Raw genomic sequence first — 14,454 nt, 5'->3', positions numbered from 1 at the left:
CTGCTGGTGCTGCTGCCATTCCAGGGGAAAAAAAGGGGGGGGGGGGGAATCAATTCATCAGGCACAACTCGTTAAATTCACTTCACCCTGTACTCGGCTCTCCCAGCTGAGAGCTCAGTGCCACTCAAACACTGCACACCAAGGTACAGAGCAGTAACTCCAACTGAACACCCTCCCACTGTGAGGAAAGTGGGAGCCTCCCTGATATTGCAGTCTGGATAGTGTCAGGTAGGAATTAGTCATCAAGCCATTTCGCTGGAGCTCAGCACAACTGTGAATCAACACATTTGGAATCTGTCTCATTAATTCAGCTCTTCCAGTATCCAAACACAGTTCTGAATAGCAGAAGGGGAGGAGAAAAACACAAGGCTTCCCCAGATGCTTCATCCTTTAAAGTACCCAGAGGGTACAGCACAGTTGCCTCCACAGCTCCCACTCTCAGGAAAATGCCACCCGGGGATTTTTCATGCCTGTGAACATGATCCCTATCTCCTGTACTTCCCTCTGCCCAGGTGGTGTTTAGGAGCAGTTTTGGTCCCTGCCTTCCTCCCAGTATCCTGAGCCCTTCTTGCTGACTTTTCTCATGCATGCAGGGAGCTGCGCCTCCATTTCCTCTCCCTTGTTCCCATTCTGTCCACATACTGGAGGGAGAAAGAGAGCAGTATTCCAAGAGGCCAAACAATCACCAGTGATAAATAGGATGCTGCCAAACCCAACGCAGGTGTAAAGTCACGGCAGCGAGGAATGCAGCTTTGGGAATTTCCCCCCCCCCCAAAAACAGTCCAGCCTTCAGTCCCAGAGGTCAGGTTTCTTCCAAGTCCCTGACACACAAATGTTCCAAGAGCCACAAACATTTATCACTAGGCAGCCCTTGGCCTCTGGGGAGCTGAAATGGCTGTTCCCTCCCAGGGCTGAGCGCAGACAGAGCTGCCCCTGCAATCCCTCCCGAACACCAGTCTGGAGAAGGAAATCGCCTTCTCCAGGCAGGATTCACATGGAGCCCCCGGCAGTTTAAATCCCAACACATCAGCTGGTGTGCTAAAGCAGGATTCAGAAATCAACCCCCCATCTCAGCAATGCTGAGCAGATCAACACACACAAGGACTGAAGTTTAATTCCTGAACTTCCCTCCTAATGGCATCACACAGAATATGATTTCAAAGCAATCCTAACCCAGGCCAGGGGCTGCCTCCACTGGAGTCACTCCCAATGGCCTTCCACAGGCCATTTCAAGCTTCCAGAAGTGTATTCCTCTGCAGGTCTGCAAGCATTACAAATACTGCAGTAAGTACAGATGACTGCACACATCTCAAACAGCTCTCCACAAGTTATTTGAACTTTGCAAACTAAAAGGGAGGTAAAATAATGGAAAGGGGCCAAGGAACCCCAAATGCAGCTTGTTCTCGTAAGCCTCAGTACAGACATGAGCTGTGGTGCTCTGTAAATCAGACAGAAAGGCATGGAGAGGCTCCAGAATGAGCACAGGCTGCTCAACTCCACAGGGAACTTGTCCTGACCTGCTGCTGCTGCACCCCTGCTCCAGAGCAGGCTGGATCACATCACCCAAAACACCAGCTACTGCACACCCATCAGGGCAAAGGGCTTTACTGGGAGAGGTAAAAGACCCATCACCCTAAAAACAGCACTTCAGTTCACTGGGATGGATCAGAATACTTTCAGCAGGTCAGTTTTGTTTCAGTGCACAGTGACTGTCAGGATTAGAAGTTTTATACCCTTCCCATGCAGGTGGGCACCTACATAAATCTCCATTTTAAGTCCCTTTTGAATGGTACCACAGAGCATTACCAGGCAGGCTTTTGTACTCCTGCAAAGACAGGCACGTGGACCACAGCGACACGACACTTATTTTTCCATACAGCATGCAAAAACCTTCTCTTCTTCAGAGTCAAGCACTCAAAAGCTAGAAAATGAAGATTTAAGAAAACACAGAGAGCAGAAACAGATTCTGAGCTGTAGGTCACGTACCACAGACACTTGCTTCCACACCGTGGGGGTACTCAAATACCTGCTCCCTGGGGGACACCTCCTTCACCTTCCTGCAACCACAGAGGCTCTTTGCTGTATTTTTTCCAGTTCCTGTGAGTTACCCATGTCCCATGGAAAATGATCTTGGGTGCTGCTAACAACAGCGGCACTCGGAGCACAGCGCTGGCTCGCCGGTGCTCCAGGTTGTGATGACGCCCAAGACAGGGAGGATTTTAACAAGGCCCTGAAGCTTTCCAAGAATCAAAAGGAATACCTACTTTCTGCTCCCTTTTATAACAACCAGGCGACGAAGGAACAATAGGATTTCCAGTCACTATAGCCTCAGTGCAAGCACCATAAAGCACTTTTGATGTGAACTCCTGAGGCCAACTCCCCAAAACAGTGCCATCGAGAAAGCTCTTTCACAGTACGAGACGAAGATATCTTTCATTAAGATCATCTGCTGCAATAAGATGATGTTTAGACTCCATTTCTAATATACAAAATTGCATGTGGCCTATAATTTCCCAGGGCTCTGCTCAGTCACGCCTGGAGCACTGGGCTCCCCAACACAAGAGTCATGGAGTTACTGGAGCAGATCCAGGGAAGGGTGCAAAGAGTATTAAAGGGACTGGAGCACCTCTCCTATGAGGAGAGGCTGAGAAAGCTAGAGCTGTTCAGCCTGGAGAACAGCTGGCTCAGGGGGAATCTCAGCAACATAAGTAAGTGTCTGAAGGTATGTGCAAAGAGGATGGAGACAGGCTCTGCCCAGTGACAGGACCAGAGGCAATGGGCACAAACTGAAACACAGGAGGGTCTGTGTTAACATCGGGAAAAACTGATATACTGAGGGTGACCAAGCACTGGCACAGCTTGCCCACAGAAGTGGTGGAGTCTCCAAACTCAGAGATGTCCAAAAGCTTCTGGATGTGGTGCTGGACAACCAGCTCTGGGTGGCCCTGCTTGGGCAGGGAGTGGGACCAGATGACCTCCGGAGGTCCCTGCCAACCTCAACCACCCTGTGAGTCAGCAGCACAATTTAAAACACAACCAACCCACTGCTGTAATAGATTTTGCATCAGTTTTGCATCTTACACCCAGACAAGTCATTTTGGTAAGCTGCACAGCAGCTTCTAATGAAATTCTAGAACATGAAAGTCACATCAGTGTCAAATTAATCTAACTCTGCAATTAAGCAAGTGCAAATATAAAACCAACAGCAGACAGCATTCAGTGATTACTTAGAAGAAACTAGGCCAGAGAATAGTAAATTTGGAAACTCAATGCAAACATTGTAGGACTTCTGACCCCTGCAATTCTAATTTAGCCCCCCTGGTACATATCCATTATGATAACCCTTAGTTACATGATAATGTGGTATTTTCCTCTCCTGGGACTAAAGTCTCAGTTAACACTCAGACCAGACCTGGCTCCAAAAAGACCCAGAGCCATATGAGAAGGAGGGCTAGCCACAAGACCAAGTTCACAGCTGAAAGCCATGCAGTCTCCAAAAAAAAACCAAAAACCTGCAAGGGCAGAAAGGACTGTCCTCTGCTGCTTAAGCACCTTGTTCCTGCCATGAATGCTGCAAAAGAACTGCCTGCAGTGCCAGGAGAGCTGTTTAAGCCAAGTTTGCACAGGCAGCTATTGATTCTGGTCCTTGTAATCAGAGGGTAGAACCTTAGGTCTCCTGTGAGGCTGAGCTGCAGAACTGCTGGGAACTCACAGTTAAGGTCTAAGGGACACACCAGGAATGCTCTAAGTGCCAAGTAACACTGTGTGCAACAGACTAGACCTGATCCTCAATTACGAAAGTTAGTTATCTAACAATAATGGATATTTTCTACCTTAATCTCTGAACCTGAGCTCACTGCCCGCAAAGCAGGGATACATGGGCCTTTACATCCCATGATCCTGTGAAAAGCAGAACAATAGAGCATTTCAACATGAGGCAAATCACATTCTGATTTCGTGGGAAAATTGGAATGGAAGTCACTAAATCAAGTAGAGACTTTCTACTGAATAACTCATCACTAACTTCACACCATCGGCTCTGCGTATTCAGCATCCCAGAGCAATCACCGGAAAAGGGGACAGGATCAGGCGGTGTTATCACATCTGCAGTCAGTCACTCCAGAAGAGTAACAATATTTCAGCTCTATGAACCAGCTCCAAAAAACTACAGATCACAGTGCCAAGAGAGTTCACTGACACCCCTAAAAACGTTGTGGTGCTCTGGGTGTCTCTCCCCAGCAAGCAGCACTTCTCTTCCTCCTCACCAACTCTCCCTGACCCTGTACCCCATCCCTGCTCTCACCCCGACACCTCTGGCTCCTGCTGCCATGCTGGAGTTGTGTCAATCAAGTCCCCTCGACTAACTCCTCTCTCCTTCTACCTTTATCCCATCTATCGCTGAATCCTGCATGGTGTGAGTGGAATCTGACACATTCAACTGTGTGGAAACCACAGATTCTTTTTCTCAAAGGCTTATAGTCTGGGTGGTTGGGAACATTTTCCATGGGAAGGGCAAGAGATATTTCTGTCGGAGACACCATCTGCCTGCCATATAGCAAGTCCTGCCTTCAGACCCTGAGAACTCTGCAGCGTTTCAAAACAAAAATCCACCTCACACAACAAGACAAGCCAGTTTCCTCCAGCTTTCTTCTGTGTAAAGTTCTGAAGATTTCAAAACAACTCCTCCTAAGGCAGACACATGGCCAGAATCCCACAGCCCAATGGTGGAAATCTGGCATTAAGCACACAGGAAAGGAGCAGGCAGTTTTCACCATAAATCACAGTATCTGTCCTGCCTCCACGCCACAAAGAACAGCAGCCACAAATAATCTGCAGCAAGTCCCTGAAGATGTACAGGGATGATATTAAGAAGCATGAACACACCACAGGTTGTAGTAACTGCAATAACTCCGTGTAACAGTTGGGTTTATGAGCACTTCAGAAAGTCCTGAGAGTTTCTGTTCAGCCACAGCAAGACAGTAGCAGAGACAGAGTTTGTTTAGAGACAAAAGCTGAAAGAATCCAGTTTCTATTATTAACAGCTTCACTGAACTTAACACTTCGCTTCACATCTTCCTGTCCCCGTGACTGACTATCCCAACATCTGCTGAACCACGGCTTTTCCCGGGGAAGTTCCAGAAGCTGAACCCCCTCCCTGCTCTTTGCAAGTCTGCACATCACTACAAGCCCTTACACCATGAACATGATTGTAGTAAGTCCCAGTCACATACTACAAAATGGAACATATCAAATGGCTGGGGTTTGCTTTCTAAAGTGTGAGGAACTGGAATAAAACTGTCTGTTCCTCTGGATTTTCTTCTGCCAGAGGAATATATAAAGGTACTGCTGATTTGAGTGCCTGTTCTAGATGCCTCACTAAACTACACCTCACCTACAACAGCAAGTGTAAAGGATACCCATAAATTTAAATCTGCTCATGCCAACAACACAATTTAGTTCCTGGAAGTTTAGTTTGCAAGAGACTTCTAGTGATCTGAACCCCACTAACTGAAAGAAGTGCCAGTTTATCTCCACACTGGACTCCAATTTAACCAACTCTGGGGTCACAGAAGCAAAACAGATCACTTGTGTCAGATACTTAAAATGACATAAACCAGTCACAGACAGCTGAGTAATAAGTGCCTTCAGCCACATTAACAGACACCCATAAGGGAGGTTGTAGGATGAAATTTCACTTAAAAAATCATAACAGCAGATATTCCCTGCTCAGCTGCTACTTCAAGATGCATAATTACTGTAGTGGGCCAAGGAAGCCTGTGCAAATCCAGCCAACACAGATTTCAGGCAGTGGGCTCGGGATAGCTCAAACCTTACCAGTCACTACTTCCAAGATTAACTACCTGTTCAGAATCCCAGCTAACCAGAAAGCCTGACATTTTCACCCTCTATCTGTAAAGGAGCATGTGGCAGCAAAAAGCACGTGTCCTGTAAAAATGACGACAGCAGGATGCTGATCACCATGAGGGAAAAGTGTTTACAGCGCTCTTCACTCCCCAGATCCCCTGACTTGGGTCAGCTACATGCTCACAGGGTGCAAATTAACTGGAGATATTTTTATTTTGTCCATTTGACGCAAATAAAGTCTTGCACTGCCAGTTTTCCAGCCTGCAGTAATACAGGGCACTTGGGAAAAACAAATCACTGGGGACACCAACAGATTTGTTTTGAGACTCCAGCCACCAACTCTAAACAAGAGCCTAAGCAAGTCAAAGCCTACAGAAAACAAATCTTTGTGTAAGTCAGACTCTCCAAGCACAGAACTCCTGCAAAAGCCTTCCACAGCGGGCCAGATGGGGGACTTCAGGAACTGCCTCCAAGTCCTTGCGCAGCAATTGTCAGCCTGCCTAGAAATTAAGATTCCTTTCACACACGCACCCAATTATTGCCAGGTCTCCTCTCTGCCCTCTGCATGTCACCGGCCTGGCTAATTAAATCCCGAGACTGAGCTCACCTCTCCCAGGGTTTACCCTGCTCCCACGGGACACCACCCGGGTCACTCCAACCGAGGGAGCCCCTCACCCTCGTGGTGAAGCCCTGACCAGCAGAGACTCGTTCCCGAGTCCTCCATTCTCCCCACAGCCCCCTGCTCCCCCAGTCCTACAAAACCCACGCAGACCCCTGGAATCACTCATTCCCACCACAGTCCCACAGCTCCCCATCCTCTCCTGAGCCACCCTCCGATCCTGCTGACTCTCACCATTGCCTCCTGGACCCCCACAGCCACCCCCCGATCCTGCTGACCCCCACCATTGCCTCCCGGACCCCCACAGCCATCCCCCGATCCTGCTGACCCCCACCATTGCCTCCCGGACCCCCACAGCCACCCCCCGATCCTGCTGACCCCCACCATCTCCACCCCAGTCCCACAGCCCCCTATCCTCTCCTGAGCCCAGGTCCTTCATCCCCGCTCACAGCCAGTCCTACAGTACCCACGCAGATCCCTGGATTCACCCATCCCCACCACAGCCCGTGGCTCCCCATCCTCTCCTGAGCCCCAGGTCCTTCATCCCCGCTCACAGCCCTCTCCGTCCTCTCCATCCTCCCCTGCACCCCCAGACCTGTCTCCCTCCCAACAGCCCCAGAGACACCCCTACTGCCTCCTGGACCCCACGGTCACCCTCCCCTCCTCCTGCTGACCCCCACCATCCCCACAGCATCCCATCCCCTTCCAGCCCCCATCCAAACTTCCACCCCAACCCCACGGAAGCCCCTCAGCCCCGGCTGAGAGCCCGGACCCTCCCACCACCTAAGCCCCGCGGAGCCCCCGGCCGCACTCACCGATCAGCTGCCGCACCTCCTCCTCGCTCAGGTAGATGCTGAGGCTGGGCCCGGGGCCACCGGGGGGCCAGTCCGGGGCGTGCGGGCCGGGCTGGCCCTGGACGGGCAGCAGCAGCAGGAGCAGCAGCGGCGGCGGCGGCAGCAGCAGGCGGAGGAGATGGCGGCGCGGGCCCCGCAACCGCCGGCACCGCCACGGCCCCGCGCCCGCCTCCCCCGCCGCCTCACGGGGCCGGCCCCGCCGCCCCCCGCCGGGCTCCCGGCGCCGCGGCCCCATCGCTCGGCGGGGACGGAGGGACGGAGGGAGGGAGGGAAGGAGGGAAGGAAGGAGGGAAGGAGGGAGGGAGGGAGGGAGGGCCGGGGGGACGCGGGCGGGACCCCCCGCCCCGCCGGACCCTCGCACGGCGCGGCCGCCGCCAGGCCCCGCCCCGCGCACGCGCCGCTCCCGCCGCCGCCGCGGGCGCCCCCTCAGTGCGGGGGGGGATCCCTCTCACGGCTCTTCCCGCCTCTTCCCGCATCCAGCCCGGGGCCGGGAGGAAGAGGAGGAGGAAGGACATCCTGCGGCTCCTGCCACTCACAGAATCACTGAGATTGGAATGAACCTCTGAGGTCATCGAGTCCAACCTGCGCCCGATCCCCACCTTGTCTCCCAGCCCAGAGCACTCAGTGCCACGTGCAGTCCTTCCTTGGACGCCTCCAAGAGACGGGGACTCCACCACCTCCCTGGACAGCCCCTGCCAAGGACTGACAGCCCTTTCCAGGGAGAAATTCCTCCTGATGTCCAACCTGACCCTCCCCTGGCACAGCCTGAGGCCGTTCCCTCTCCTCCTGTCCCTTGTTCCCTGGGAGCAGAGCCCGACCCCCCCCGGCTCCCCCCTCCTGTCAGGGGGTTGCAGAGCCAGAAGGTCCCCCCTGAGCCTCCTTTTCTCCAGGCTGAGCCCCCCCAGCTCCCTCAGCCCCTCCTGCTGCTCCAGCCCCTTCCCAGCTCCGTTCCCTTCCCTGCACACGCTCCAGCCCCTCCATGTCCTTCCTGAACTGAGGAGCCCAGAACTGGACACAGCCCTGGAGGGGCCTCAGCGGTGCCAGCACAGGGGGACAATCCCTGCCCTTGTCCTGTACCCACTCTGGGTGTGACACAGCCCAGGTGCCCTTGGCCTCCTGCCCACCTGGGCACACCTGGGCTCGTGTCCAGCCGCTGTCACCAGCACTCCCAAGTCCTTTTCCAGGTCCCTCACGGTCTCTGACGCCATCCCGATGAAAGGCTGGCAGGAGTGGGCGCTGCACCCTGGGCTGCCACCGAATCACCTCACACTTGCCCTGAGCCCCCTACGCATCCCCACGTCCCCCCTCGGCTGTCATTGCTCCATCCTGAACCCTTCCAGCCCAACAGCCTGTCCTGGCCATCCATCCATGATGGACCAAGGCAGGTCATGGACACATGGCTGGAAATGCTCTGTCAAAACATCCCAGAAAAGATAATCCTGGAATAACTGATTGTGGTGGGTCAATCCTGGTGGGACACCTGGTGCCCACCAAAGCCCATCACTGCCCTCCCCAGCCAGACAGGGGAGAGAAAATGTAGTGAAGGGCTTATGAGTCGAGCTAAGGACGGGGAGATCATTCAGCTATACTGTCCTGGGCCAAACAGACCCAATTTGGGGAAATTTATGAAATCTATTACCAATGAGATCAATAGGATAATGAGAAGTCCACTTTGGAGCCAGCTGGCATTGTTTGCATTGAACACAGGGGAAGCTTCTGGCAGCTTCTCAAAGAAGTCACCCCTGTAGCCCCCCTGCTACCCAGAACCCAACACACTGCTCAGAAGCTTTCCCAACTGGAATACCAGCATTTTAGTTGAAGAAAATGTCCTTTTTAGGTCACATTTTTAAAACTAAAAAATAAGGGTATTTTAAATACACTTTTTATAAGTATATAAAACATACCAATGTTGTATTTAACATTTTAATCTGCTTTTTTAACTCACAGTGCTGTCAAAGCTAAGAAGCAGCAGCAGTGTTTCATTTCATTGTAACAGAGAGCCTTTGGCCCACAGAGGATGGTGATTTCAACCCCAGCCAAGCCATTGCTGCCTGTAATGATCCTGAAGTAAAATCCAAACTGTAAACACGTCTCCTGTTCTGTTACAGTACGGAATGCCAGCAGCAGGGCTGCTTGACAGCTGATATATTTTAAAAGAATGCAATAATAATCAAGCCCAATGATGAAAACAACATTAAATTCCAGCGTGAGACTTTGATTCTCCTATACAAACATTCCTGACCTTTTCCCACAATCCTCTGCTGTGCAGAATTTCAAAAGTAAGGGTTTCTGTGGCAGTTTGGCGCAAACCCCCTTTTCAAGATATCCACCTTTCCCCTGAAACACAAAACCTCTGTTCTGATCAGCTAGGGAAGTGGATTTTGTTTTTCCGAGCTGGCTATTGACCTAAACACGCCTCATTCCTCCCTCCTCCAGGCTGAGGAGCTGCCTCCATCATCACCTTCCTACCTGCTGTCACACCTGGCCGCTCTCCAGCTCCTCTGGAGAGCAGTGACAGCTTTGCTGTCGGCAAATCCATCGCTGGGAGCTGCCTGCTTGATTGAGGTTTTCAGCAGAAGCGTCACAATATTCATTTATGACCATTAATAGCTTTGAATTACGTGCTTCCTCCTGACCTGCCGGCAGGAATTCCGTCCCTCCGTGGGACACCGTGACAGCAGGACACTGCAGGATAATTGGCCGCAGAGGGGTTTAATCAGTGAGTCTTTCAGCTCATAATCCTAAGAGTGGAGAAAGTGTGTAGAAAGTTCTGCACTTCTAATCACTGTGGTGAAAGAGAAATCGCTCACACACCTCCCCACAATAACCACCACTTCCTTAACAGCGTGAGGTGTAAAAAATAAAACGCCAAACTGAAACGGAGAGGGAAGTTATGTGCAAGTCTGGGGTTGGGTGGATGTGGCCCAGCCTGCACAGCACTGGTTGCTGAGAGAGAGCTTTCCACACCCCAGCTCCTCCACGGGCCGTTTCCTCAGCCCCCAAACTCGGCGTCTGGGCATCTGTGTTTGTTTGCCCTGCAGACACAGCCTAACGCTCAGACCCCGGCTGGCTCCTGGTGCACCTCACGTGGGGACTCGTGGACAGACAGGCAATGCTGGTGTCTGATGTGATCAAAACCAAGACCGAGGCTCATTAGACAAAGACCGAGCAAAATGTTGATGCCCTTTTCTGGTGAGTTGACAGGCAGCTCACATGGGGAGACACAGCCAGCATGGATCCATCACTTGGAGACATCCCTGCTTTGCTCCTAATGAGTGCAATGAGGGAACAGCAAGGAGTTGCTCCTGCTCTCTGGAGGTAGGATGAGCCCAGCGAGGCCCAAAATGTGGTGTAGGCACCAGGCAGGAGACAAACAGCTCTTTTTTTCCATGGTTTTGTCGAAGACTTGGCGGAAGAGACAGGGAAATGCGGACACTCCTCAGCTGTGACAGCCTTTAGTGGTGGCAGGACCCACAGGAATTCCCACGTGGGGGTTCCATTTTCCACTGCACCCCATTTTCCCCAAAGCCATTTCTGTCTTCATGAGGAACAAGGGAGCAGTATCCATGCAGGCACTGTGGTTAACATGACTTTAACCTTAACCTTGGCCACCCCTGCCTTGGGCACAGGAACACGATATTCAGCACAAATGTGACGTTCAGCAGAAGGACCCGTGCAGGATTATTTTCCTGCGATTCCTTTTCAGCGAGTATGTAACTCTGCCTCCTGGAAGCCACTAGCTGATTTTAACAAAAGGTCACCAAAACCACATAAACCAAAGGCAAATAAACACATTCTTGGGCCATGGCTGCCAGCCTGACACGGGGCTAAAGGCCTGGCTGGGGTGGCTGCTCCCTCATGCCTGTGAGGCTGATTGCTTGCTGAGCCCTGAAGTTGTAATTAAAATGCAGTCTGAGAGGATAATTGGGGGGATTAGAAGCCAAATGAAGGTTTCGTGGATGTCAAGAAACATCTCATTGGAAAAAGGTGAAAAATGCAACTCATGGGCCAGCTCAAACGCTGAAGATCTTCTGTTGATTTTTTTTGGCTGCACAGACTATTTTTGGCAGGATCGAGTTCACCGTCTTTCAAAACCGTTCTGGGGAAGATTATATTGCAAGAGGATACACAAAGTCTCTCCGTGGCAAGCTGCTAGCAATAGCTGTGAACTCACAGCGCTCATGTGGAAGAGTTTTGCTTGGATAGGCACTGGGATGCATCACTGCGTGTGCTCCCAGCCTGATTGTATCAGCACTTACCACCGCCGGGTCCCAGGAGGGATGGAAGAGCTGGGACTCATTTCTGGATGAAAAACAAACCTGTAAAAGCAAATAGCTGACAATTAATGGCACTGGTGGGAATTTGATACATGAGGACCTCATGGAAGACACACGATATAGGAATGTTTACGCGGGTGCTGGGAGGCAGGAGACAGGGCTTTGGGAATGGCTGCTCCGTGTCCAGACTCGCTCACACACATTGCTGAGATTCAGGGGGGCTTTTCCCACCTCCTCTTTAGGATTGTAAATGACTGTGCAGCATTCCCTGGAGACGAGAGCCGGCCCCTTCACGTAGACACAGGAATGAAGTCCTTCAGCCTCTTCCAATCAGTCTTCCAACATTTTTGCCTTCAAACAGCTTCTCTCCTTTACGAGTACCAGGTGACCTCAGTGCTTGGATGGCTTCCAACACAACTGCACCTTAGTTCCATGGCCCAGGAGCCTTCAGCTCATCGCTTGCACAAGGACCTCTGACCACAAGGCTTCTCCACAGAAATGCTCCAGAGCTTTGGCTTTACCTGTGGACAGGAGTTAGAAATGGCCAAAGGGGATTTTGGATTTAGGAGACCTAGGAAAATATGTCACAGCTGAGCCTGTGAAAGCACCTAAGCTATTTAGTATCAATTTACACCTTTATTATTTAGCATCATTTAGTATTCCCCCTTATTTGGTATTTATTTACCCCTTTCCATGGGCAATGATGTGTCCCCACACCTCTGAGTAGGGATAAACCCCTCCATTTGCTCTGTTTTACCTCCTGCCATTTCCTGAAGGGTTTCCCACTTCTGTCTTTCATGGAGCAAGGTGCCCCAGGGTTTCCAGTTCTCCTCTCTCATCTGGGTGGAACAGACTGGGGGGGCTTGCTGCTTGTTTTCTCCTACATCTCTAAATTTGCCATCCCTTTTCCCACAGCCCAAGGAGAAGAATGACTCATAGAAAGACAGCTTCCCTCAGATCAGCAACGACCTGTGGAGTCTTCCAGGGGAGGGAAGAGCTGAAACTTCAAACTTTAAAATGTACAGACCTTCCCACAAACTCTTTTTATCCTGTCTCGTCACCCATAAATAGGAGGCACTGGGAAGTCTGGTGTCCTGTTTCTTGAATAGCACTGAGGCAAAGATAAAAACCTTCAGACTCCCAACCTGCTTCTCTTTGCATCAGACTTCTGTTTTTCCTTTATTTAATTCCTAATTGTGCACACAGGTCCACAAAGCTGCCCTGGGGAAGGAAGGGCTGGCTGCTCCATCACCCAGAGTTGGCTGGGATATTCAGAGAGGAAAAGTCACTCACACAGCAGCAGAGGGAAATACTGTGTACAAGTTCCAGGAAATGCAGCATTTAATGGAAAAAACATCCTGGGAACATGAAGCTGGCGGGAGCTGCTGTGGCATTAAGCACAGGAGGCTGGAGGAGAGCAGAGCCTCGGAATACGGTTTCGGCGTGTGGTGGGGAAGGCACATGCCATTCCCTTGTTCCCTTATAAGGGGAGTGTGCCTGCCACAATATTTCTAAATACAAACTAAATTGTGTTTGGGGGCTGGCTGTCCCACCTCTTCCCTCCCCAGGACACCCAGGGGATGCTGGGCTGGCGTGTGTGTCATCGGAAGCATTTTCCTTGCCAGTGGATGCCAGGATTTGGGGCCATGGATTGCACAACAAGGCTTGTAATGCTGTTACATTTTGTTCTGCTCTCGATCAGAGCTTGATGCTCAGGTGAGAATTGGTATCAGGACAGAAAATTAGAAACAAAACCTTTTTCGATGACAAAATTGAGTGAAAATTGGAAAGATAACAATTGGAGGGAGCAGAGAGGGCAAGCAGACACCTCAACCTGCCCCTGGGTCTCCTGCTTGGTCTTTCATTGGCTTTTCAGTGCGAATGATGATTCGAAATTTGTCTCCAGGGGATTTCTTACATCTCTGCTGGAACAACAGACCTTGCACTGTAGTTCAGCGCTCCAGTGACTCCAAACACAGCAGTGACTCCAAACACAGCACCCATCCTCCGGGAGCTCAGTCAGCGCTGTCCCCTTTTCCCTTGAGAAGCCAATGGAGCAGCAGCTCTAAACTGATGTGGTTGTGTTTTACAGGTCACTTATGTAAGTGTTTCCCTGTGCTCTGGCAGTTGAAGCTGGTTTATGGTTTTACCAGGGTTTTTTGGAGCCCACACACGATATGGGAATGGAGATATTTAGTTGTAGGAGTCACTGTATCCCATCCTTTTTTCACCAAAGCACATTTGGAGCGTTTGCCCGGGAAGTGGAAAATATTTGTGACTTTCTTTTTGAGAAAGTATTAAAATCCCCATTTTCACTGAGATAAATGAGAACCAGAAATCTCTCACCCTCTACAGGAGAGGTGTGAAACCCCTGGATCCATCAAAGCCGGAAGCAGGAAAGAGCAGGACTCTCCCACTCCTCTCAGGGATTGTTCTGGGATGCAGTAAGCCTGAACTTCTTCAGGCTGCAGAGATCTAACTCTTGTCTCCCATTTTCTGTCCAAATGGCATTACAACTCCTGGAATGTCACCAGCACCAGCCAGCAACGGGGCTGGGAAGGAGCAAACCCGGGTACCTGTCTCTTCCCAGCACTGGCCAATGCTGTTACACCCTGAGCTCACCTGGACACTTTTATTGGAGGTAAATGTATTTTACTTCTAAAATAAACCAGATTCCTGTGGCTGATATATTCTCATATAGATAAAAATAGATGGATTTTAATCATGCTTACATTGCAGATCCCACAAGCCAACTATTTTAATAGATTCAGAGTCCTTTTCTCTGGGCTTGGAATGGGCTCAACACCAATAAACCAAAAGACTTAGCAGGATGTTTTGC

General features: G+C 50.9%; 1 protein-coding gene across 2 annotated transcripts in view; it reads right to left on the bottom strand.

Annotated features, from left to right (window-relative positions):
* RYK (receptor like tyrosine kinase) overlaps positions 1–7,648 on the bottom strand; it is a 50,555-nt gene extending 42,907 nt beyond the window's left edge. For both annotated transcript variants that reach the window (XM_027729331.2, XM_027729333.2), the window contains exon 1: positions 7,300–7,648. In XM_027729331.2, coding sequence (XP_027585132.1) covers positions 7,300–7,573 — 274 coding nt within the window. In that variant the 5' untranslated portion in view covers positions 7,574–7,648. The remainder of the gene's footprint in view (positions 1–7,299) is intronic.
* Positions 7,649–14,454: the final 6,806 nt, after the last annotated feature.

The sequence above is a fragment of the Pipra filicauda genome, unplaced genomic scaffold, assembly GCF_003945595.2.
Source record: "Pipra filicauda isolate LSUMZ 115617 unplaced genomic scaffold, ASM394559v2 scaffold146_size1912638_pilon, whole genome shotgun sequence".
NCBI classification, from domain to species: domain Eukaryota; kingdom Metazoa; phylum Chordata; class Aves; order Passeriformes; family Pipridae; genus Pipra; species Pipra filicauda.
The sequence above is the reverse complement of the archived record's forward strand: the minus strand, read 5'-3'. Positions and strand labels throughout refer to the sequence as shown.